At 38.2% G+C, this 25,740-nt stretch overlaps 1 protein-coding gene across 1 annotated transcript in view; it reads left to right on the top strand.

Annotated features, from left to right (window-relative positions):
* LOC126092497 (UNC93-like protein MFSD11) overlaps positions 1–25,740 on the top strand; it is a 246,955-nt gene that overhangs the window by 184,485 nt on the left and 36,730 nt on the right. The window contains exons 3-4 of the mRNA XM_049908119.1: positions 11,359–11,535; positions 15,472–15,737. Of these exons, the coding sequence (XP_049764076.1) occupies positions 11,359–11,535; positions 15,472–15,737 (443 nt within the window). The remainder of the gene's footprint in view (positions 1–11,358; positions 11,536–15,471; positions 15,738–25,740) is intronic.

Consider the following 25,740-nt stretch of genomic DNA (forward strand, 5'->3'; position numbering starts at 1 on the left):
ATTAGGACGTTCAAACTACACGATTGGCCACGGGGAATTAGGGGAATTAGTATGCACTGTATTGTTTGGTTTAGCAATGAAGCCCACTTTCATTTGGATGGGTTCCTCAATAAGCAAAATTGGCGCATTTGAGGACTGAGAGTCTGCATTTCGCGGCTGAGAAGTCTCTTCAACCTCATTGGGCGACTGTGTGGTGTGCAATGTCCGGTCAAGGAATAATCGGAGCTGTATTCCTTGATGGCACGGTGGCTACCGAATGGTACATTAAGGTTTTGGAAGATAATTTCATCCCCCTTATACAACTTGGCCCTGATTTTGACAAGACATGGTTCATCCAAGACGGAGCTGGACCCCATTGAAGCAGAAAAGTGTTTGAAATCCTGGAGGAGCACTTTAGGGACTGCATTCTGGCTACAGGATACCCAGAGACCTCTGGCATGGGCCTTGATTTTCCGCCATATTCTCTGGATCTGAACATATGTGACTCCTTTTTGTGGGACTATATTAAAGACAAGGTATACATCAATAACCTCAAAACCATTGCTGAGCTGAAAACAGCCATTCAGGATGGCATCGACAGCATCGATTTTGCAACGCTTCAGTGGGTCGTGCAGAATTTCGCTATTCATCTGCACCACATCTTCGCCAATGATGGCAGGGATATCGAACATGTTGTACCCAAAATCTAAATATCTGCACTGACATTTACATGTTGAATAAAGTGTGTGCACACCATAGTTTGTAAGTAATTTACGTTATTTTTTCATGTAGTTCAATAACTGTCACCTTGTATATACATAAATGATCTGATGGACAGCGTAAGCAGCAGTATGCTGTTGTTTGCTGATGATGATGCGGAGTACAAGAAGGTAGTGACTGTAGTAGTTTAAGATTGCAACTGTAGTAGGAAAGGCGAATGGTAAAACTTTGGTTTATTGCTAGAATTTTGGGAAAGTGTGGTTCACCTGTAAAGGAGACCACATATAGAATGCTACTGCAACCCACTGTCGAGTGTTTGGGATGCAAGCCTGGTCAGATTAAAGGAAGATATCGAAGCAGTTCAGAGGCAGGCTGTGAGATTTGTTAATGATAAGTTTGAACAACATGCAGATATTATAGAGATGCTCCGGCAACTCAAATGGGCATCACTGGAGAGAAGACAACGTTCTTCTTGAGGAGGAGCACTGTTATGAAAATTTAGAGAACAGGCAGTTGAAGCTGACTGCAGAACGATTCTACTGCCGCCAACATATATTTCGTGTAAGAACCGTGTAGATAAGATTAGAGGGATTCGGGCTTGTACAGATGCATATAGGTAGCCGTTTTTCCCGCACTCTTTTTGCGAGTGGAACAGAAAAAGAAATGACTAGTAGTGGTACAGGGTGCCCTTCACCATGCACTATACAGCGGCTTGCACAGCATCTATGTAGATGGACAAGTGGATGAAGGAACTGTGAGGTTTAGTAAGACTAGTGCAGTCTCTTTGCAAATTTTCTCACGCAACCTGTCCAATTCCCTTGTGTATGGTAATGTCAGCTGATGATTTCAACTTGGAGAAACAAACTGTAGGTACAGGGCTATTACAAATGATTGAAGCGATTTCATAAATTCACTGTAGCTCCATTCATTGGCATATGGTCACGACACACTACAGATACGTAGAAAAACTCACAAAGTTTTGTTCGGCTGAAGCCGCACTTCAGGTTTCTGCCGCCAGAGCGCTCGAGAGCACAGTGAGACAAAATGGCGATAGGAGCCGAGAAAGCGTATGTCGTGCTTGAAATGCTCTCACATCAGTCAGTCATAACAGTGAAACGACACTTCAGGACGAAGTTCAACAAAGATCCACCAACTGCTAACTCCATTCGGCGATGGTATGCGTAGTTTAAAGCTTCTGGATGCCTCTGTAAGGGGAAATCAACGGGTCGGCCTGCAGTGAGCGAAGAAACGGTTGAACGCGTGCGGGCAAGTTTCACACGTAGCCCGCGGAAGTCGACGAATAAAGCAAGCAGGGAGCTAAACGTACCACAGCCGACGGTTTGGAAAATCTTACGGAAAGGCATTTCTTAAACAGGAGATTGGAAAACCGATGGATCGGTCGTGGTGGAGATCATGATCAGCAGTTCATGTCATGGCCTCCCCGCTCTCCCGACTTAACCCCTTGCGATTTCTTTCAGTGGGGTTATGTGAAAGGTTCAGTGTTTAAACCTCGTCTACCAAGAAACGTGCCGGAACTGCGAGCTCGCATCAACGATGCTTTCGAACTCATTGATGGGGACATGCTGCGCCGAGTGTGGGAGGAACTTGATTATCGGCTTGATGTCTACCGAATCACTAAAGGGGCACATATCGAACATTTGTGAATGCCTAAAAAAACTTTTTGAGTTTTTGTATGTGTGTGCAAAGCATTGTGAAAATATCTCAAATAATAAAGTTGTTGTAGAGCTGTGAAATTGCTTCAATCATTTGTAATAACCCTGTATATATGCAGAATTCTGTTGAAATAAAAAAGACAATTGAGCATCACTTAGACATTTGATGTTCTTTGTTTGGGGGGAGGGGGGGGCAGGGCCCTTGGAGGTCACCTTTGACAACCTACTCTGCTACTTTGAGAACTGTGGGATGCCTGTTACTCATTCAATACCTCTCACTCATTTGCAGTTATGATCCTGTGCACGTACATTTTGTCATCGTCAGCTTGTTCAAACAGTTTTTTGAAAACTTTTACTGAATATTCCTTTTAGTCTTTGATCACAAAATAAGAAACAAACTATGCCTCAGCTCTTTGTATGTCCAATTTTTCATTTAGAATCTTGTGACATGAAACACTCGATATTCTGACGTCTTCTGCAATATATCAAACAGAGGGCAGTTCAAACACAGTATGTTCTCGGTTTTCCAACATTAAGTGCTACCAGTTGAGGTAAAACACCTTCCTTGAGGCATGTCAACTTAGTGAGCTACTTCAACCTTTGGATCAGGAAAAACTGTTGCTAACACTGCATTTGTCATATTGCCTGTAAGCTTGTTTCAATGAGTGTCACTTTCATCATCTTCTGATGAAGTGTTGAGATTGCGTGGTTGTCCCATACATTTTCCTGAGTGACCGCTGTCTCTCCCCACCCCTTCTGCCGTTCACAGTATTCAATAACTTGCGGTGAAGGGCATAGAATGCCATTCGACTCTCGGTGTGTTCATTCTTGCTGAGACTCACAAAGCATCATCTGCTGTGTGTGTTTCTGGAGTGTGGCTGCTAATTCCAGGTTCTGTTTCCAACTTGACTGGTAGCTCTTATCACTGTTGATGAAATTGTCATGGAGTTTTATCTCAATTGTTGCTCGATTATGCTCCCCCAAAAGTGACTAGCTCAGCACAGAATGCCAGATGTCTATTTAATTATATATGAGTCATGTGAATGTGATGGCCTCCATTGACTTCTGTAGCCAGGTATTATAATCTATCAGATAGAATCCAGCTTCATACATATGAAAAAGTGAACTTACTATTGCGAGGTATCTCCAGCAGCCATTGTAGTATTCGAAGGAAAACGAGCACATGCATATGTGCTCTCAACATGACGTTAACACATCTACACCTACATGGCTACTCTGAATATTATTCTTAAGTGCCTGCCGGAGGGTTCATCGAACCACTTTCTGTTTAGCGAAACAAACATTTAAATCTTCCTGTGTGATCCCTGATTTCTCTCATTTTATTACATTATCATTTGTCCCTGTTTAGGTGCACATCTTCAATATTTTCAGATGAAAATTTCATGACAAGATCTCACTGTATCAACAAATACCTTTGTTTCAATGATTGTCCACCCAAATCATGTATTATATGCGTGACCCACTCTCCACTATTTCACAATAATACAAAATGAGATCCTCCTCCAACCCTCTCTGGTAAGGATCCCATACTGCACAGTAGTAGTCTAGCAGATGACTGAGAAGTATGGTGCAGGCAGTCTCTTTAGTACACCTATTATCTGTTCTAAGAGTTCTGCAAATAAAACACAGTCTTCGCTTTGCCTTCTTCACAACTTTATCTGTGTGACAAAGAGTAAACTGGAGCCATCACGGCAGGTTGATTTCCATAATCCTGGCAGGTCTTCAGCATCTCTTTGGGATGAGAGAGATGGTTACATGCCAAGAATCGCTCTACAGACTGAACTGTAACCCATCTGTGGTCATGTTAGATAAGTGGGTCCATCAGCATGATGGTCAGGACACAGGATATACTGAGCCATGTGGTCAGCAGCAGTTTGAAGTTGCGAGGGCCTCTTTGCGCTGCTGAAACTGGAAGGTGGGAATTTGAGCACTAACTTCCATGTTGGTATAAGTTCCTTCATCATAAAACAGAAATGCAATTTTTGGGCCAACACCTACTTATTGCATGTAGCAGTGACACTGACCACATATTATTGTTCTTGTTATCACTAGGTCGGAAGAATAAGGTATCTACTGTCCCAGGTTTTTCTTATCATTCAGATTTCCAGTAATCACAACTGACAGTTACCTGTTGTTGCAGACTTCTACAGAGTGTCTCAAAATTCTTTATAATTGACTACAGCTCACATTATAAAGTAAAATCCATCATTTTATAAACTTATAAAGTTTAGCTCTCTAGATAGAATGAAATTTCACGACACATTCCACACGACAATGCTCCATAGTAAAACATGGCAATACATTGGATGGAAATGTATGATCCGAGTTGTGCTTTGTAGTAGCAACTAGAAATCTAATACCACTACATTTGACATGTGAAAAAAAGCACAGTGACATATCAGAATAGATTTATTTATTTATCCATCTTTAAGCATTTACATGCAATCGATGTCGTCATGAGTAATGTACAATTTACATATTAAGAAATATAACTATTGTGAGGTATCACACAAGCCTAAAGTATACATTTTAAAAGAATGTACATAATAAAGGAATACATTTGATACATAAAGATATCCCACATTAATAAAAGGGTGCATTTTAAAGAATGTTCGTAATAAAAGAATACATTTCATACATAAGGATTTCTCCACATGTTTAACACTTAAATGTGGAACTACAGAGACAAAAAAAGCTTAGTAAGAGGTATAAACAGAGTTGCAAGTTGTTTCGTAAGTCAGGTCTATTTTTGAAGAGTTTTCAGATTCTTTAACACTGTAAAAAGTTTTGTCTTTCAGCCATTTTTAGTCTTACTTTTAAATATATTAAGAGAGACACAATGTGCCTGCACAGGTAATGTGTTGAAAAGCCTTATTCCCATGTATTCATAACTGTCTTGTGTTTTCTTGAGTCGAGTTGTTGGTATGTCTATCTTAAATGTTTGACGAGTGTTATGATTATGAACGGACTGCCTAAGGTTGTAACGGTTAAAGTTTTCGCTGTATATAAAAAGAGAAGGGCTGTCATTATCTGTAATTCTTTGAAGTATGACCTACATGATATGTTATTTTTGGTGATCCCAGAGATGCTCCTGGTGGCTTTCTTCTGCCAAGTAAAAATTTTCCTGGACCATGGAGAATTACCCCATAGAAGAATACCATAGCTAATATGGCAATGAAAGAATGCATAATAGGAATTAATCAGCAGGCTTTCAGAAACACAGGTGCGTAATTTTTTCAGTAGATAGGTAACTCGCGAAAGCTTTCAAGATATGTTGTCTATGTGATGCTGCCAGGTTAATTTCGTATCTAAGTATATGCCAAGAAGTTTGGTAGAAGTGTACTCAATGTCAGCATTGGATAAGCTGAAGAATATATTTACAGTCTTTTCATAACTGATAGCTAACTCATTGGCTTTGAACCATGTATTGGATAACCTGAGAAAATCTTTACTTTGCTCCTTCAGTTTATTTATGTCCTTCCCTGAATTGATGAAAGTTGTATCATCTGCATAAAGCACAGATTTGCATGGTATATTGCTGGGCAGGTCATTTATAAATATTATAAACAATAATGGCCCAAGCATTGATCCTTGGGATACACCTCTAGTGACATTCAGTAACTGTGACTTTTGACCGTTGTAGTTTACAGTTTGCTTTTGTTAGTGAGATATGATTTAATGAGGGAGAGTTCCAGATCCCTAATGCCATAACACCATAGTTTTTCCAGCAGTATTGTGTGGTTTACAGAATCAAATGCTTTGCTTAAGTCCACTAGTGTAGCTTCAGCAGATAATTTGGATTCAAAAGAAGATTGCACAATAGAAACAACATTTTCAACAGCATTAATTGTTGATAACTGGGCCCTAAAACCATACTGAGACTTAGTCAGTGCATTGTTTTTTGACAAATGCATGTTAATTTGCTTTTGTATACAATATTCGATTATTTTTGAAAAAATAGGTATCAGAGAAATTTGACGATAATTATTAGTGCAGTTTTTATCACTCTTTTTGTGTAATGGAATTACTACTGTCTTCTTTAGACATTCTGGAAAAATACCACTGTCAAATATCCAGTTTATGAGTGTGCAGAGAAGGAATGATATCAAGTCGATCATTTTTTTAATCACAAAATTTGAGAGGCCATAAATATCTTCTGATCTGGAGTCACTTAACTCTGCCACTGATTTAATTACGTCACTTATTTCCACATGTCCCCAATTACAGGTTGGCATGGTGTCAGCAAAGTTTTGTAAAAACTGGTTTATATAAGTAGATTGTGAATTTGATTTTGAACTTTTCTTATGAGGGGATGAGGGATTAGGGTTTGCTGCATTGATAAAAAAAAGAGGTTAAATTCATCTGGGGGTGACATTAACATCAGTTGTAACTTTTACACTATGACTACCTGTACCTAATTCTGCTTTAATGGCCCTCAATGCAGCCTTACACTTATTATTGGAGTTTTTAATGAAGATATCATTTGCTCTACATTTTGCTAATCTGATTTGTGATCTATAGTGTCTCTTGAGCCTAACATACGTTGCATTCTCAACACTACCATTTTTTACCGTATCGTAGCATATCAAAACCATTAATCTTAGCTTCTGTAAATAAGGTGTGAACCACCTATGTGGAGTAGTTCTACCATGCTTTCTTGCCATAGTTTTGTTTTGTTTGGTAACCATTGGATAGGAGGTATTGAAAATTTCAGATAGAGTACTAACAAACCAGCTACAAGCATCTTCAACATTGTTGGAAGCATATATTATATTATTCCAGTTTCGTACCTTCAGCTTATCGCTGAAGTTATTTATGCTTTCACCATTTAATAACCTGACATACCGGGTTGGTTCACAATCCCCCATTGTTTCATTAATTGTTAGTTTTACCCATATACCTTTGTGATCTGTCAGATGGTCGACATTAAGGAGACCCAATTCAAAATCATTTTGATGTATATTTGTGATAAAATTGTCGAGACAAGAAAGTTGTCTTGTGGGACTATAATTTGCACAGAAGAGATTATGGGATCTTAGCATGTTAAGCAAATTAGTATTTTTGTGTGTTTTTTTTTTCCTTACATCAAAATTTAAATCTCCTAAAATTACTGTCTTGTGTTTGGTTTAAACATTAAAACATGAAAGAAATTCTTAAGGAATTGCATTGAAACATGTTAGTGAGATCTGTAAAGACACATTGACTGAACTTAAAATTAGTGAATTGATTGTTTAACAGAAAAAGAAAAATATAAATAAGTGAGCAAGATCTATATAACCTTAATTCATAAGACTCTCATTGTCCAACTCTTTCATTTAGCAGCCTACATTGTTCAATGGAAGCGTACATCAAGAAAAGGTTTTTAGATGAGCTTTGTTAAAAATGCAAATGAAGTAATCTGTCAACAATATTGTGATACATGTTAGTAACAATACACAGCAGACCAGAGTGGAACAGAACACGTATACAGAACTCTTGTGCCAGTTTGTAAGCCATAAAATATGGTTTAATAAAGAAGAATTATAATGATTATATTCTTCAGATGTTCAAAAACTCTCAAAATTTCATGCCAATGATATATTATTTTCAGTCCAAAACAGCAGGTGAATTGAGCCTACTGATCCTGGATCTCAACTCCATCATGTAACATAGTTTTGATGTGTCGTGCAATGTCATACACATGCAAACAGAGAGAGAATAGAATAATGACAATATTTCTTTTATTTATGTATTGGCTTTTAGAATATATGCTTTGTTGGCTGACTGGCCTCTAACATTGCCTAAGGTCTAGGCTAGGTTGCAAGGTGGCGGTTCTTTTGTAGATTGATGAAGCAGTATTAAACACTTCAGTTTATGTGCAATTTCTAACTGCTAATATCTGGCCAGGAAACTGGGCAATGTGTATTTGCGGCCTGACAGCATGGAGTTTGTGGCTTGTGTTACATGGATAAGATGATTCTGCTCATGGTATTTGTCTGCACCTTGGAGATGCAGCTTCATACAAAACACTGGTGAGTAAGCAAAAGTGTGATTCCCTCATTCAGTCTAAAGACACGAAACGGCAAATTTCACTGCTTTTTGTTCAGAAGTGAGTACTTATTCAGCCTTTCTTGCCAGTTTAAATGATCCCATTCACTTAGTAACCATAGTTTCATGTCTTCATTCACTGTGTGGGTTCCCTTTGCACAGTGGCCATATCCCTGTGGAAGACGTAGGTGCAAGACCTGCTCAGTCTACCCACCCAGTACCTCATACTCAAGTCATGTAACAGGCTTATCCTGCCCACTCAGAGACCAGGCCATATGCAAAAGCAGCCATGTCATGTAACAATTCTGCTGAAATCACTGCACAGCTTTTTATGTTGGTATGACTAAGAGCCAGCTGTCCAGCAGAATGAATGGCTACTGCCAGACTGTGGCCAAGAGCAAAATAGACCACTCAGTGGCACAACATGCAACCAAGAACAATGTACTCAATTTCATTGGCTGCTTCACAATCTGGGCCATATCTATCCTTCCCTCCATCACCAGTTTTTCTGAACTACGCAGATGGGGGCTATCCCTGCAACACGTCATTCATTCATGGAACAATCCTGGCCTCAGTCTCCATTAATGGACTGTCCCTGTACCCTCCACCCAACAGCTTCCCCTTCCTCTCTCCTATCACCCCCTTCTCTCCACATCGCCTTCAGTTTGTACTGCCATCCACCAGCTCAACAGCCTTGCATCATGTACCTAGCCTGTGCACCTGCCATCCCTCCCTTCCCACATTCCGAACCAGCAAACCAGCTATCTCCCTTCAATCCGCTAGCTACCCACCCAAAACTCTCTTCCTGCCTCCTGCGTCTCTTCCTCTACCTACCCCACCACAAGCCACCTGACGAACTGCACTCCTGGTAATTTGTGTCCAGCCAGCACCAAGTAGTGGTACAGGCTTCTGCCTTTTGGTAAATGGTCTCCTTTAGGAGTAAAGTATTAAAATGTTTCCATTTATGCTTGTCCAGTGTTGCCACATACACTGCAATTCTTTTCAAAATCAGCACACACAAGGTGAACATGGTGTGCTCCTCCACTGCCACCTCGAAAGACAAATGTTGATTGTAGGGCTGGACAGTACATAGGAGGAACTGAACCTGATACTCCACAATCCGCAAATTATCCTTGACAGAGATGATAGAGGTGTCAAACATCCATACATGGCACTGGTCCAAAACAAGACTGGCCCGCATACCTGCTGAACCTTCAGGACTGCTCGCTTGAGATATACTTTGGTACCTCTCCAACTACTCTCTCTTCTACAACAATCTTTAGGCATTAAAGAAATCTTGCCCTCATTGGTTAAGACAGTTAGGTTCCATTCCAGACATTCTCTTGACCACCTTCTTCAGCTCCAAGATGCTAAGACGAGTTTTTACTGTTGTTTGTAATGGATGCCAAGAGGCCAATTTGATTGTCTGCAGAAGCCTGCATACTATCTGGGTAGATGCAGTCCTCCAAATTGCTTGCAAAAAAGCAGGACATAGTACAAGACACAGCACACTCTATTCAACTCGACTGAGAATGCAGATATACATTTATACCTCCTGTACAAAAGTGACAACATAGATTGTTGCTCTCAGAAGTGTATTGAGGAAGTAATTTTTACTTATATGTCAATATGAAATGTGATTTCTTGGAATTTTGAGAGTAGGTATCTTTCTGATCTAAAAGATATTTTCAGTAGTACCTCCTACTGGAGCATTTTTATCACTTCTGTGATGCTCAGTAACAGGGCTTAACTGATATGTTTTTGGGAGATTCCATAATCTGGAAAAATTTATTTTTCATAGCTTTTTAATCTTGCAGTGGCTGTCAAGGGGATAATGTTGTGAAATGGATCAGAGTTGAAAAAGACGTAACCACATTTTGTCTCGGAATGATTTTGTATTTATCAAAATACCTTGTTTGACATGTTTTCATATACAAGCAACTTAAAGCTGATAATAAGTTTGCTTTTGTTTTTGTTCTGCACATCATAACAGATTGTTTGGAATGTTTATTGAATAATTTTTGAAGTATTTGTTATCAGAACAAAACAATAATCAGTTAGATTATTCTCATCTTTTCGCCATAGGACTGGAACATATAAAATATCTCTCACTAAAATCTCAGGAAAAATTTGCAGAATTGTCCTGTAACTCAAACCACAAATTTCAATTTTCAAGAAAAAACCTTGAAGAGATTTGGCTTGGTGTGGAGGCTCCATCAAATTTAGCAATTGAAGTTCTTCTTCCATTTGCAACCATTTATTTCTGTGAATTGTTCCTGTGTGGAAATTAATATTTCAGCCATTTATATGTGTGTTAATAGTAATTACATTTAAAACACTGAGATGGGGTTGCAAAGAGATGCACCTTATGGAACCACTGACAAAAAAGTTCAACTAGCTTTGCTGTAGAGGTTAATAAAAAATCAACATGAATCATATAGATCATCTTGAATCTTCTCTACCCTTACACACAACTGGTTGGAGTTGCAGACAATGCTTGACAATTAATTGAACTTTGATATTCTGACTGATATGTTTTATGGTTGGATTACAGTTCTTTGGAACTTAACGTGCACACTTCTGTGATACTTCATGTTATTGCAACTTACAAAAATCCTGAATGGTCTGATTGTCATTTTCATGTTTAATGAAGCTACAGCATGTTGAAAAATTTGTCTTATTCATTTGAAGTTAGATTCAATGCTACAATAGTACTGTGCTATTCATAATTAAAAAAAACACATTTTTAAATTTATTTAATAATTTATTTATTTTCACAAACTTTATTTTATTACACATTCATGGAAGTGGCTCTTCCTCATCTTCTTCATTTATAGTGATGTTTTATCTGCTTATTTTACTTATTTTATTGCATAATTGTCATCTGTTGATTCTGCTAGTTTTCTGATTTAAAATATTTCTGTTTTTATTTTCGCAGATTGTTCATTCTTACATTCCTGCTTCCCAAGACATGGCTTTTATATGTGGCCTCTTGTGTAATTGGATTCGGTGCAGCCATAATATGGACAGGGCAGGGCAATTACCTCACACTCAATTCTGATTCTTCAACTATATCTCGGAACTCCGGTATCTTCTGGGCAATGCTGCAAGCCAGGTAAGAATCACTTCCAAATTAGCTTACAGAACTGTGCGTGTGTGCGTGTGCACCTACACACACACACACACACACACACACACACACACACACACACACACACACTCTCTCTCTCTCTCTCTCTCTCTCTCTCTCTCTCTCTCTCTCTCTCTCTCTCCACTCCACTCACTATTCAACAAATTTTTTTTTTTTCAAATACGCACCAACATTTTGTTTGTCTGAACAAATGTCTCAGAAATAATATTTGTCAATCAAAGCATTATAGGTTTGTATTATTATATCACTGGTGTGACTGAGTAGAATAAGCAATTCTTTAGGAGAACTATTAACCTACTGAAATTGTTAAGAGTTTCATGACAGAAGTTGTAAGGTATAGCGCCCAGTGGAAGTCATTTTGCAGAAAAATGATTCACTTGGATTAAAGAGAAGAAAATGATCTGAACTTCATATATCAAATTTATATAGTATCTTCAGCTCAGAAATAGCCACACTGTCCTGTGTGACCTGGTATGTGGTGTTATTCAGTGTGTAATAATTTATAATGTTTCAAGAGTTTAAACATGGCTGTGCTTCGGCAATTGTGTATGCAAGATCTTCGGTGGATTGGAAATAACAGCCAACCATTTGCAAAAATACAGGTTTATTAAACCTAAATGTATTGTAAAAATAACATGATGTGTTGGTGGCAGAGACAGTTTAAGGCACAAGTGACACAAGCCGCCACTTGGCACACCAAACTGAGAGGGGTGCTAAATTGCTAGATTTCAATATGGGCTGTATCACAATTAGAAGTCACCAATGGAGGTGCCAAGCTGAGAGGGATGACCAAGTGCAAGTATTATATATGTGCATATCACAATTAGCAGTGAAACTGATACCAGGAAAGGGTGCAAAGGAAAAGTGAGGTGGAGCAGGGAGGAGGTGGTGGTGGTGGGGGGTTTGCAAATGTTAAATAATTTTTGTTGAAAAATGTCTCAAATTGGCCCTGGCTGGTGGTATCTTGTTAGCAGCAGGTAAAACTGTCACTAACCTGAAAGTCAGTTCAAATCCTAAATTTAAATTTATCCTCAGAAATGCTGAGGTCTGCGACCTGTTAAAATGTATAAGGGAGTATTGTTGGTAACCTAGTAAAAACTGTGAAGTGTACTTAAGATTATGTATACAACACCGCAGAGCCAAATCTACTAGTGGTACAAAATATGACAGTTGCTGTTGACCCTTATATAATTGTCAAGAAATGTATCACAGGAGAATGTCATGTAAATTGAAAACCTTGAATTGGCAGACTTTTGAAGGCAGAAGCAAATTATTCTGTGGAAGGCTGCTTAAAAAACTCCAAGAGCCATTATTAAGTGAAGACTCCAGAGAAATTCTTTGGACATCTATACATGACTTCCATAGAGACTGTGAGGCAACTATTGGACTAATTACAGCACATACAAAGCATTTAAGCAGTCAGTCACCCCACACTTCATACACAATTGGAACAGGAAGAAACCCTAACATGCAGCATCATGCTGAGTACCCTCCACCATGTGCTTCAGTGGTTTGTAGAACATGTATGTAGATGTAAATGTGGAATAAGGTGCTGTTTTCGGCGAAACAGATTACCGTAAAACTTTTTGTTATTATGTTAAAAGAGCTATGACAGAAGTAAATAAGTGGTGGTATTGATGATTATAAGAGTTCTGCATCATATTTTGATTAAATGTATATTATAAATATTGATGTCGGGAATTTTAGATGTCAGTCTTGCTCGGTATAATAATTATCTGAATCTGTCATTATCATTATCAGTATCTTGCATTTCACTGTTTATAATTATACTGACATAAGAGTTAAATCTCAAATACAGTGTGAGACAGTTATTGTGCAATAATACATCTTAAACAATCCTTGAAAAAGACCAAAGCCTAGCCTTGTTCAATCTAAGCTTGAGCAATGTACTTGAAGACCTTGATATTAATGGGCATTTAAACCTAATTTTCCTTCCTGTGTCAATTATGACAATGATTTCATACCACTGTGAGCTAACCACAGCACTTGGACATTTGTTTCAGTTTACTAGGAACTGGCTTCTTGCATCTGTTTCTATCATGTGAACAGAACTGCAAATTAAAATGTGCCAATTTTTATACACATGGCTCATAACAATGACTGGCTTGCTAGCTCCATTGAAGGAATCAAGACACTACTTTTATGCAGGATATGCACTAATCATTTATTGAAAAGTCTTAGTATTCAAAGAGCTTTTTACATGCATTGATATTGATACTTTACTTCATGTGCCTCTTAAGGTATTAATTCTTTATGTAGAACTTGGCAGCATGACATCATGGTCACTGATTTTGGGGCACATGCCACAAATTTGATAATTGTAATTTCAAGGAATCCTTTTCCTGCCTTGTGATTTGTCACTCTCTCAAACATTCCCATCTCCTGCAGTGCATCTTATGTGCTGTTCTCCTGTTTTTGTGTCATCCATTCCTTTTTCCTTTTCTCTTTCATTAATGTTGGTCTGTGATCTTTAACATTTTTCAGACATTGCCAGATACTACAACTGTTGCTCAGTTTTCTCCAGTTGATGTGTTCAAATTTTTTAAAATAACTGTTTTGGATTCTGTTCCTCCAATTCTTGTTTTCTTTATTTACAGATAATTCATCTCTATAATTTTGATCTATTTGCATCCTCACTCATTGATAAAGATTCAAAGCTTTGGCCAATCTTGGAGTGCAGACTGTATTAAAAAAATGGCATTGTGGCCAGTTTCTTATTCTGTCCCCCCCCCCCCCCCCCCCCCCCCCCCCCCCCAGCCCTTGCACTGATACTAAGACTACTTTAATTTGCAAACGTGTTCTGATGCCTTTCTTTAAATCGTGATGTTGAGGCTTCAATCTCCTCTGTTTTAATTTTCCTCATTCTTTTTCCTGCAAGCATTTATCTGCATTACCTGCTTCAATTCTTCCACCTAAACACTGGTATTGTGTTACATGTTTTATTCACTAGATGTTACTATCAAGAGTTTGCCTGCAAAAGGGAAACTATTCAATTGAACTGGTTTCATCTGGTAATTTCTGATGATCAGTTCTTCAACTCTGCTGCCAGACTTCTTCATTATCTGGTGAAGCTATAAAATAAAAAAATCAAGGGACTGAAGCTGTATCCTTGCTGGATTTCTTACCTCATTAAGAATTCAACTCCAGTTTGTGTACATATTCCTGATTGATCCACTTAAGGGCCACTGGATATCACATCCCTCTATGGACTTAAGAGTTTGCAAATATCTTCGAACCTCTGTTTGTTCAAAGGTCACACTGTTCTCATTATAATTTATCTTACACTTGTTTCCTTCAGAGAAATATCTCAAATCCTGCAGCACATCTTTCTAGGCACCAATGATTTCTACATTCAAGATTCTTAAAGATGGGAATGATTATTGCAGCTTCCCAGTCTTTAGCATTTTTTTTTTTCCTTTTTGTTGCACACATCCACCATGATTTTATTAAGTTCTGATGTGTTGCAGCTTTCCCATTTTTTATCTTTTTGTATTTATCTGCATTTCACTTAACTCCAGTTCCTCACCAGGCTTTCTTTTTCATTCCTTAATCTGCTATTCATTTTCAGTAAGTCATGAATTAATTCTAAAATGGTATTTCTGTTTTTGTTGAACTCTCCCTTCTTGCATTTTATGAATTTCAGAGGGCAGTCATAGCATTTTTCAATATTCTGTGTAATATCTTCTAATTATCCTTATTGCTCTTGTGGATTTTCTCACAATTTGGCTTTTGCTTGAAATTCCGATTATAATTTTATGCATTACTCTAAAGATATATATTTACATTTATTTAGATTTGCCTAAGTTCTTGCTTTTTAATTGAATTACAAAATTGGTATGTGATTTTAAATTTCTAACAGTCTTCTTGTTACTCTTGCAGCATGTTTTTTGGAAACCTCTTTGTATACTTCAAATTTCAAGGGAAAACACACATTGACCATGAAACTCGCATGGTAGTCTTCATTGTCCTTATAGTTCTTGCGGCAGTGGGGATAGTATTCCTCTTGGTACTAAGGCCTGCAGAGAGCGCAGATGGAGAGATGGTGGGTAAAGATACCACAGGCCCACTCACTGCACTGAAGAAGGCATTTAGGTTGTTCTTTACCAAGGATATGATGCTACTCACCCTGACTTTTTTCTACACAGGTGAGTGAATGGATTATTGTACGCAGACTTTGTATATCTGGCGATACAAACAATTTAGTTATAAGGACAGACATAAATATTGTACTCAGTTTCCTAGAACCATAGATTGCTCTAGTTTTGGAAGTTAACACACCAGAGAGATAGACTAAATATAGAATACTGTAATAACTTGAACTGTGTCATTTAAGAATGCTATTTAATAAGAATGAGAGGCAGGATGTTACTGCAATTCATTATAAATATTTATTGCTACATTATTAATATTGATGAAGGAAGAAAATAATATATACGAGGTGCATTCAAGTTCTAAGGCCTCCGATTTTTTTCTCCGGACTGGAAAGAGATAGAAACATGCGCTTTGTTTTAAAATGAGGTCATGTCCATTGTCAATACGTCCCAGAGATGGCAGCACCGTACGGCAAATGGAATTTTACCGCCAGCGGCGAGAATGAGAACTGTTTTAAATACTTAAAATGGCGACGTTTTCCTTACTTGAACAGCGTGCAATCATTCGTTTTCTGAATTTGCGTGGTGTGAAACCAATTGAAATTCATTAACAGTTGAAGGAGACATGTGGTGATGGAGTTATGGATGTGTCAAAAGTGCATTTGTGGGTGCGACAGTTTAATGAAGGCAGAACATCGTGTGACAACAAACCGACACAACCTCGGGCTCGCGCAAGCCGGTCTGACGACATGATCGAGATAGTGGAGAGAATTGTTTTGGGGGATCGCCGAATGACTGTTGAACAGATCGCCTCCAGAGTTGGCATTTCTGTGGGTTCTGTGCACACAGTCCTGCATGACAACCTGAAAATTCGAAAAGTATCATCCAGGTGGGTGCCACGAATGCTGACGGACGACCACAGGGCTGCCCGTGTGGCATGTTGCCAAGCAATGTTGACGCGCATCGACAGCATGAATGGGACTTTCTTTTCATCGGTTGTGACAATGGATGAGACGTGGATGCCATTTTTCAATCCAGAAACAAAGTGCCTGTCAGCTCAATGGAAGCACACAGATTCACCGCCACCAAAAAAATTTCGGGTAACCGCCAGTGCTGAAAAAATGATGGTGTCCATGTTCTGGGACAGCGAGGGTAACCCTTACCCATTGCATTCCAAAGGGCACTATGGTAACAGGTGCACACTACGAAAATGTTTTGAAGAACAAATTCCTTCCTGCATTGCAACAAAAACGTCCAGGAAGGGCTGCGCATGTGCTGTTTCACCAAGACAACGCACACGCACATCGAGCTAACGTTACGCAACAGTTTCTTCACGATAACTTTGAAGTGATTCCTCATGCTCCCTACTCACCTGACCTGACGCCTAGTGACTTTTGGCTTTTTACAACAATGAAAGACACTCTCCATGGCCGCACATTCACCAGCCGTGCTGCTATTGCCTCGGCGGTTTTCCAGTGGTCAAAACAGACTCCTAAAGAAGCCTTCGCTGCTGCCATGGAATAATGGCGTCAGTGTTGTGAAAAATGTGTACATCTGCAGGGCGATTACATTGAGAAGCAACACCAGTTTCATCGATTTCAGGTGAGTAGTTAATTAGGAAAAAATCGGAGGCCTTAGAACTTGAATGCACCTCGTAGTTACAGAAGGTTTTAGGCACGAAAGCTAGAAATCAATAACCTTGTAAAGAATTATCTGAATAAATGAAACTGAGTGTCACAATTTACAGTGATATAGGTCAAACCGACAATGACAAACATGTTAAAGGTGATACATAAAGATGGAGAGTTCAAAGGAAATTTTGAAAAATGTTAGAAGGCAACTGAATTTAAGATAGTTAAATCTGAATTTATCATAGGAAAAAAGAGGAGTGAGGTTGGACATAAAAGAAAACACATTTTATAGAGGAGGAATTACTGTAGAAGAAGAATAAAACTTCGGAGCTAGTAAAGCAAAAGGACAAAACATAAACAGAAAGAGGATAAATATGCTTAAAATGCAAAAGACAAAGACAGAAATAAAACCACAGAAAAAAATGAACTCTATTGGAACAAGAGGAAGGAAACTCAATAGTTTCAATATTAAGTTACGAAATGTTCATATATCTCATGTTGTAAACATTATTATGAGCTCCTTGTCCAGTCCCTCAAGGCCCAAGGGGCATTAACTGGCTACCGTGTCATCCTATGCCATTCAGCTTACATGGCTGCTGTATGGAGGGGCCTATGGTCAGCACACCACTCTCCTGGCTCTTTTGTCAACTTACAAGAACTTGGTGCTGCTGTTTTTCATTGCAGTAACTCCTCAGTTGGCATCACAAGACTGAGTACACCCTGTACCGGGCCGCCTGCCAAGTAAAAACCATTTGCAGTGTTAGGAATCGTACCAAGGTCCTCCACATGTTAGCCATCTATGCCACCTACTCAACTATGTAGGCAGACAAATAATATTACATAGGCTTGCACAATATTAAAATTGTCTTAGCTATAATAAGTTGTTTTGTTCCATTACAGATATTTTAAATATGTTCCTGAGGTTACAGGGGAGTTTTCCTCTAGCATTTGGTTCAATATTAAGACAACATAGCTTTGGTTTTTCTTCTTCTTCTTCGTTTCACCCAACTTTGGGGTACGTTGAATCAATCACTTCTGTGTGTTCTGTGCCTTTCTTTTCGCCCAGTACTGTTTCATTCTTTCTGAACTTGCTTTTCTTTCCTCATCAGAGATGACAATCGTTCTTTTCTTTCTATTTTGGAGCTGGAATCCCTCTTTTCTGTCTTTGCTTATCATTTTGGTTTTTGTTTCATAGGTTTTTTTTTTCTGGGCTCCTGGAAGCTATTTAGTTGTCACATTTGGGCCATGTCATGATGTCAGGATTGTATTAGAAGTTTTGGTTAATGTAATGTATTGACTACCTTACATGATGGGCTATGTGGTTTTCTTCATGCAATATTGGCTGTTATTCCGGGCTTTTCTTTACTGTTGTTTGAATAAGCTGCTAATATTGGAGGTGCTTCATTACAAGATTGACTTACAACTTAATGCAGAAAAAATTAATACAAAGTACATCATTTTCTGTGTGATTATCATTGAATAAGGGGAGTATCCCATCTGTGTAGTCAGTAATATTATCACAAGTAATGATGCTGAGGATATAATCAGTATGTAATATGGAAAGTTCAAATGGCTCTAAGCACTATGGGACTTAACATTTGAGGTCATCAGTTCCCTAGACTTAGAACCATTCAAACCTAACTAACCTAAGGACATCATACACATCCAGACCTGAGGGAGGATTCAAACCTGCGACCGCAGTAGCAGCGTGGTTCTGGACTGAGGCGCCTAGAACCGCTCAGCCACAGCGGACGGCATATGGAAAGTAAAGAACCATTTATTTTAGAGTTTGTTACTAATAATTAATACTCCAAATGAAATTTGAGATCATTTCTACAGTACATTCTTGTTATAGAAGCCAAATTAGCTTTTATAAATAAATCTCCTTGAATTAGAGATGTAATGAGTATGTGAGCATAAGTTTAAAATTCCTTATAAAAGAGCTATAGGTATACATGTTTACAGTTACCATTCATTATCATATTGGTTTTATCATCGCTTTTCTTGAGTAGTTCGGAAATACTTCTCCCAAAAATGACGTAGCAATTATATACTGGGGCAGTCAAAAAGTTCCCGGAATTTCATTGTGGCTATTTATTGCCACAATATAGGTACAAGTTCACTACTTAATCACTCTCAAAACAGGCCCTTACATGTGCACATACACTTGTTCCACTGCTCCTGCCATTGCTACAAACAACCATGAAATTCCTTTTGTGGTAGCTTCTGAAGTTCAGCCATCACATTGGTTTTGAAGCCTTCTACTGTGGCAAAATGATTATCTGTGAGTCCCTTTTTGATCTTGAGCAGATCCAGAAATTCAGTGGTGCTAAATCCGGTGAGTAGGGATGCGATTAGAGGAGTAGAATCTGCCAGGAAATTTCATATCAGCACACCCTGCTGCAGAGTGAAAATCTCATTCTGGAAACATTCCCCAGGATGTAGCTAAGCCATGTCTCTGCAGTATCCTTTCGTCCAGGAGTGCTAGTTCTGCAAGGTTCACAGAAGAGCTTCTGTGAAGTTTGAAAGGTAGGAGGTGAGGTACTGGCAGAATTGAGGCTGTGAGGATGGGTTGCGGGTCATGCTTGGGTAGCTCAGTCAGTAGAGCACTTGTCCGTGAAAGGCAGAGGTCCTGAGTTTGAGTCTCAGTCCAGCACCCAGTTTTAATCTGCCAGGAAGTTTCAGAAGAGTAGAATGTTCGTTTCTGTTAGCCATGTCCCCCACAACAAGTAGTGTGTTGAGGGAACATTGTTTGTTTGTCCAGCTGATAGAAATCCATGGTGCTCCACATTTTCATCCCTGAAAATCGCAATGAGATTCACTTTTGTTTTGGATTTGAAATATTGTGATTTGGTCAAGGAGAGGACGTTGTGTACCATTCTGATCACTGCCTTTTTTGCTCCAGGTTGTACGTTTACACCCAGGTCTCATAACCAGTAATGATTGTCTTAAGGAACATTAGGTCCTCTGTCCTTATTTCAAAACATATGGCTGCAGTCTACGGTGAGTTTCCTTTTGATCCAATCGGCACCAGTGGACAAACTTTACACCAACATGTTTCATTTTCAAATCAACTGACAGGATTGTGGAAATGGATCCACGACAGATCTGCAGTTCTTGTTCCAACTCATCAGTGGTCAATTGTCAGTATGATCTGATTAACTGTTTCACTTGCTCAACCTTCTCTTTGTTTCTGGAGGTCCATGGTCTTCCACTGTGGTGCTCATCTTCCAGCAATTCCTGTCCATCTCAAAATGTCAAAAATCATTCATAAATGGCTGTTTTCGTTAAAAAAGATGGTGGTTTTTGTTAAAGCAGTGTTCACAAAAAAACTTTGTAAGGCTAACAAAGTCTCTGAAGCAGATTTTCCCAATCTGCACATGAATCTGATGTTCGTCCTCTGCTTGCACTGTAACATTGTGCAAACGGAACACCACACACTGTAAAGAAATAAAAAATATTACACAGATTATTGCGGAACAATCAAGAATAATTAGTTAAAACTGAGTAATTAATTCAGACCAATATGAGGGGCAGCAAAACAATGAAATTCCAGGATGCTTTTGACTGTCCTTTGTATGTCCTCCTGCATGCGTTATATAATTTCTGTAGTTGATGTTCCATCATATTTATACATTTTTGTTTGCAGTAAATTTTATTATTATGTGCACTATGATTTCAAAGTTTTTTATTGTTTTTATTTAATTTTTGAATCTACTATGGTTCTGAGGTCGCTCAAGCCATTTTTTCCTGCTTCTTGCCATAAAATATCACATGCAGTTTCATTTACTCTCTTTAAACTTTATTTCGATGTGAAACAAATACTAACAAAAAGATAGAGGGGCTGGCCAGTACTTACCTCAGCTCAGTACAGCCGATAGATACACATAAAACAGAACCGAAAATTTACATTCCTAGCTTTCGGAACAAATGTTCCTTCATCAGGGAGGAGAGAGGGGAAAGAAAGGGAAGAAGGGAAAGGAGATTCAGTTACTCACAACCCAGGCTATGAAGCAACAGGGAAAGGAAAATAGGTAGGGTAGCCTCCATCCTTGCTACCCTACCTATTTTCCTATTTTCCTTTCCCTGTTGCTTCATAGCCTGGGTTGTGAGTAACTGAATCTCCTTTCCCTTCTTCCCTTTCTTTCCCCTCTCTCCTCCCTGATGAAGGAACATTTGTTCCGAAAGCTAGGAATGTAAATTTTCGGTTCTGTTTTATGTGTATCTGTCGGCTGTACTGAGCTGAGGTAAGTACTGGCCAGCCCCTCTATCTTTTTGTTAGTATTTGTTTCACATCTTTATATGAGATTTTCCATTAATTATTTAAACTTTATTTCCAGTGACATTACTGGACCAGCCAGCCTTGATTTTATTTTTAATGCAATATATGAAGCACCTTTGTTCAGAATTTTACCTTGAAGACAAAAGTGATAGCTTACTTTCCTTTATTTTCCTTCCATGTTGTCTAAGCTAATTATCTTACAGGGTACCACAGTTAAAGAAAATACAGTACATATTCAGGAAAGATTAGCAATAAGAATATTATGTAAAGTAAACTACAGGTCTTGGAGATGTGTGTTTTCAGAGATCATGGAATCCTTAAATTTTTACCAATTCACTTCCCCCAAAATGATATTTATGGCTGGCAATTAATATTAAATCCAGTGGTTCCTGTGATTTACGCTACCAAAGAACAAGAGACACAATTGTTATACAGAGTTTTGTAATTTGTCATGGGGTCAGAACAGTGTATTGCATTATGCTGCAACCTATGACAAGCTGCTAGCAGAAGTAAAGCAAGAAACTGGTAATCTTAATAGAATAAAAAAAAGTGTACATTGTATTAGCTACTTATTTTTACAAATTGATTATTTATTTACATTCATGTATGAAGAACTTAGGTTAATAATATAAGAACTTACAATATTCACCATTATTATAGCCTATAGGTAATGATTATTTTGTGTAACTATCAGAGCCATGCAAATCATGAGGCAAATACACTATGTGATCGAAAGTATCCGGACACCCCCAAAACATTGTGCTATCACCTTCTGCCAGGTACTCCATATCAGCAACCTCAGTAGTCATTAGACATCGTGAGAGAGCAGAATGGGGCGCTCGGCGGAACTCATGGACTTCAAATGTAGTCAGGTGATTGGGTGTCACTTGTATCATACATCTGTATATGAGATTTCCACACTCCTAAGTGCTAGTCAAGTGGAAATGTGAAGGGTCACGTACAGCACGAAAGTGCACAGGCTGACCTCATCTGTTGACTGACAGAGACCACCGACAGTTGAAGAGGGTTGTAATGTGTAATAGGCAGATATCTACCCAGACCATCACACAGGAATTCCAAACTCCATCAGGATCCACTGCAAGTAGCTTGACACTTAGGCGGGAGGTGGATTTCATGGTCAAGCGGCTGCTCATAAGCCACACATCACACCGGTAAATGCCTTGCTTGGTGTAAGGAGTGTAAACATTGGACAATTGAACAGTGGAAAAACATTATCACAATACACAATGTGGCGATCCAATGGCAGGGTGTGGGTATGCCAAATGCCCAGTGAACATCATCTGCCAGCGTGTGTAGTGCCAACAGTAAAATTTGGAGGCGGTGGTGTTATGGTGTGGTTGTATTTTTTGTGGAGGGGACTTGCACCTCTGTTGTTTTGCACGGCACTATCACAACATAGGCCTACACTGATGTTTTAAGCATCTTCTTGCTTCTCACTGTTGAAGAGCAATTTGAGGATGGTGATTACATTTTTCAACATGATCGAGCACCTGTTCATAATGCACGGCCTGTGGCGGATTGATTACATGACAATAACATCCCTGTAATGGACTGGCCTGCACAGAGTACTGACCTGAATCCTATAGAACACTTTTGGGATGCTTTGGAATGCCGACTTCATGCCAGGCCTCACCAACAGACATTGATACCTCTCCTCACTGCTGCACTCCATGAAGAATGGGCTGCCATTCCCCAAGAAACTTTCCAGCACCTTATTGAGTGTATGTCTGTGAGTTTGGAAACTGTCATCAAGGCTAAGGAAGGGCCAACAACACATTGAATTCCAGCATTACCAAAGGAGGGTGCCATGAACTTGCAAGACATTTTCAGCCAGGTGTCCAGATACTTTGATCACATAGTGTGGTAACAGGTGAACAAACATTACTTACTTTTTCCAAGTAGTGTCATTTTACTAAATTTATTAAGTTTCTTTTAGTTTGTGAAAGCACATAGTGTGTACTGTATAGCTATGGAAACTAATCATGTTCTGTGTATTAGAGATTAATTGGTAAAAGCTAGTTAGCTGACATGTACCTTCACTTGATCCACATCTCTGAGGCTTAATCTCTTATTAATTGTGTATGTCATTTCTAATTTTATCTATTCAGGATAATTATTTTGTTAGTTACATATATGTCTCTCTTAGCCATTTCCTTTACAGAAACACTGGAATTTGTTACCTGGAAAAGTTCCAGAGTATTTGGAACTAGACTTCCTATATGGCTATGTTGTTTAGGTTCAGGAATGCTGATCGCCGTTTAAACAATATATATGAGGCCTTCAAGGGTGCAAATGATTATTTTACTCAGAGGCATTATTTGTACACATCAGGTCTCTCTCCTAAGGGTCATCAGATGCATTGTCTTTGGTATTTTCCCAGATATTTGCAGTTCTGTTTTTGCAATGTGTAATACTCACCTTAAACAAGTACTGCTCCTGTGTTTCTTGTGACAATGTCAACAGAAAATGTGGTTTTGTTTCCCTTACAAAAAAAGAAAACCAGCTGTATTTTAATACAGTATTCCCAAATTAGTCTAGTGCAGCATCCAGTTCAATTGACATATACTTTAGCATATTTCATAACTGCATACATTTGTTCCCAAATCTTCCACTGTCTGTCTACTACTGCTGTCAGCACTTCACTGTTGATTAGATTAGATTAGATTAATTATTCATTCCATAGAGCCATAAAAGAGGGAATCCTCCTGGGTATGGAACATGTCAGATAAACACATTACAAAAATGTAATTAGAAAAACTTGAGTTTCATTAATTTTAATGATCCTCAGTCAATAAACAGTAAAATTACGTACATGAATTAAATTTAAACTTCTAATATTTACAGGTTTAATACTTACATCTGCAACTATTAAATCCATCATTCACACAGTAGCTAGTTACTTGGCTATTACAACAAAGTATTGTCAAAAATTAAAGTAAATTATTCATTTCAAAGATCCTCAGTTAAGAACAGTCAGATTATGTACAAGATTTAAAATTAAACTTCCACTATTTACAGACTTAAGACTTACATCTGCTTTCCATACATCCATCATTTACACAGTAGGTAGTTACTTGGTTGTTACAATCAAGTATTGTCAAAAATGAAAGTATAATAAATTTTCATTAAAATGGTCTACTGCACTTGTTGAGAAACTCGTGGGTGGAATAGGAGTTGGTCACCAAAAATTCTTTTAAATTATGTTTAAATTGTGTCTTGTTTGAAATTAAACTCTTAATGGTTGCTGGTAACTTATTGAAAATATGCGTTGCTGAATACTGGACTCCTTTCTGGGCAAGAGTAAGTGATTTTAAATCTTTATGTGTATTGGTCTTATTCCTAGTATTGATACTGTGTACTAAGCAGTTAGTTGGAAAAAGAGATGTATTATTCACAACAAACTTCATTAAGGAATAAATATACTGGGAAGCTGTGGTTAACATGTCCAATTCTTTGAATAGGTTTCGACATGATGATCTTGGATTTACACTACTCATTACTCTTATTATACACTTATGTACTCTAAAAAAAATTTTTCTGTTTGTGGAGTTACCCAAAAATATGGTACCATATGACATAATGGAGTGAAAATAAGCAAAATATGTCAGTTTTTTTTATTTTATATCTGCTGTGTCTGATATCATTTGCATTGCAAAAACAGACTTGTTTAGGAGCTTTAGCAGTTCGTTAGTATTTTGCTCCCAACTGAATTTATTATCAAGTTGTGAACCCAAGAATTTTACACTCTCAACTTCTCCTATTTCCATGCCATCATATTTTATACACACACTAGAAGGAAATCTCTTGGAAGTTCTGAACTGGGTCTTTTCAAAGTTTAATGACAGTGAATTGGCTATGAACCACTTATTAATGTCAGAAAAAATTTGATTAGCTGCCCTTTCTAAATTTATATTTGATTTACTATTTATTGCAATGTTTGTATCATCATTTGCTGCTTGAATACTGGTTATTATTCATTTTTTTTGCCATCTATGTTAAAACATATTGTTAAATTGAGTATAGCCTGAAACTAACTGGGGTCTGCTCTATAAGACGAACATGAAAAAATTCACATAAAAAAACATTTAATTTGTGAGAAACAAGCCAATGTTTTCATTTGACA

This window comes from Schistocerca cancellata, chromosome 7, assembly GCF_023864275.1.
Source record: "Schistocerca cancellata isolate TAMUIC-IGC-003103 chromosome 7, iqSchCanc2.1, whole genome shotgun sequence".
NCBI lineage: Eukaryota > Metazoa > Arthropoda > Insecta > Orthoptera > Acrididae > Schistocerca > Schistocerca cancellata.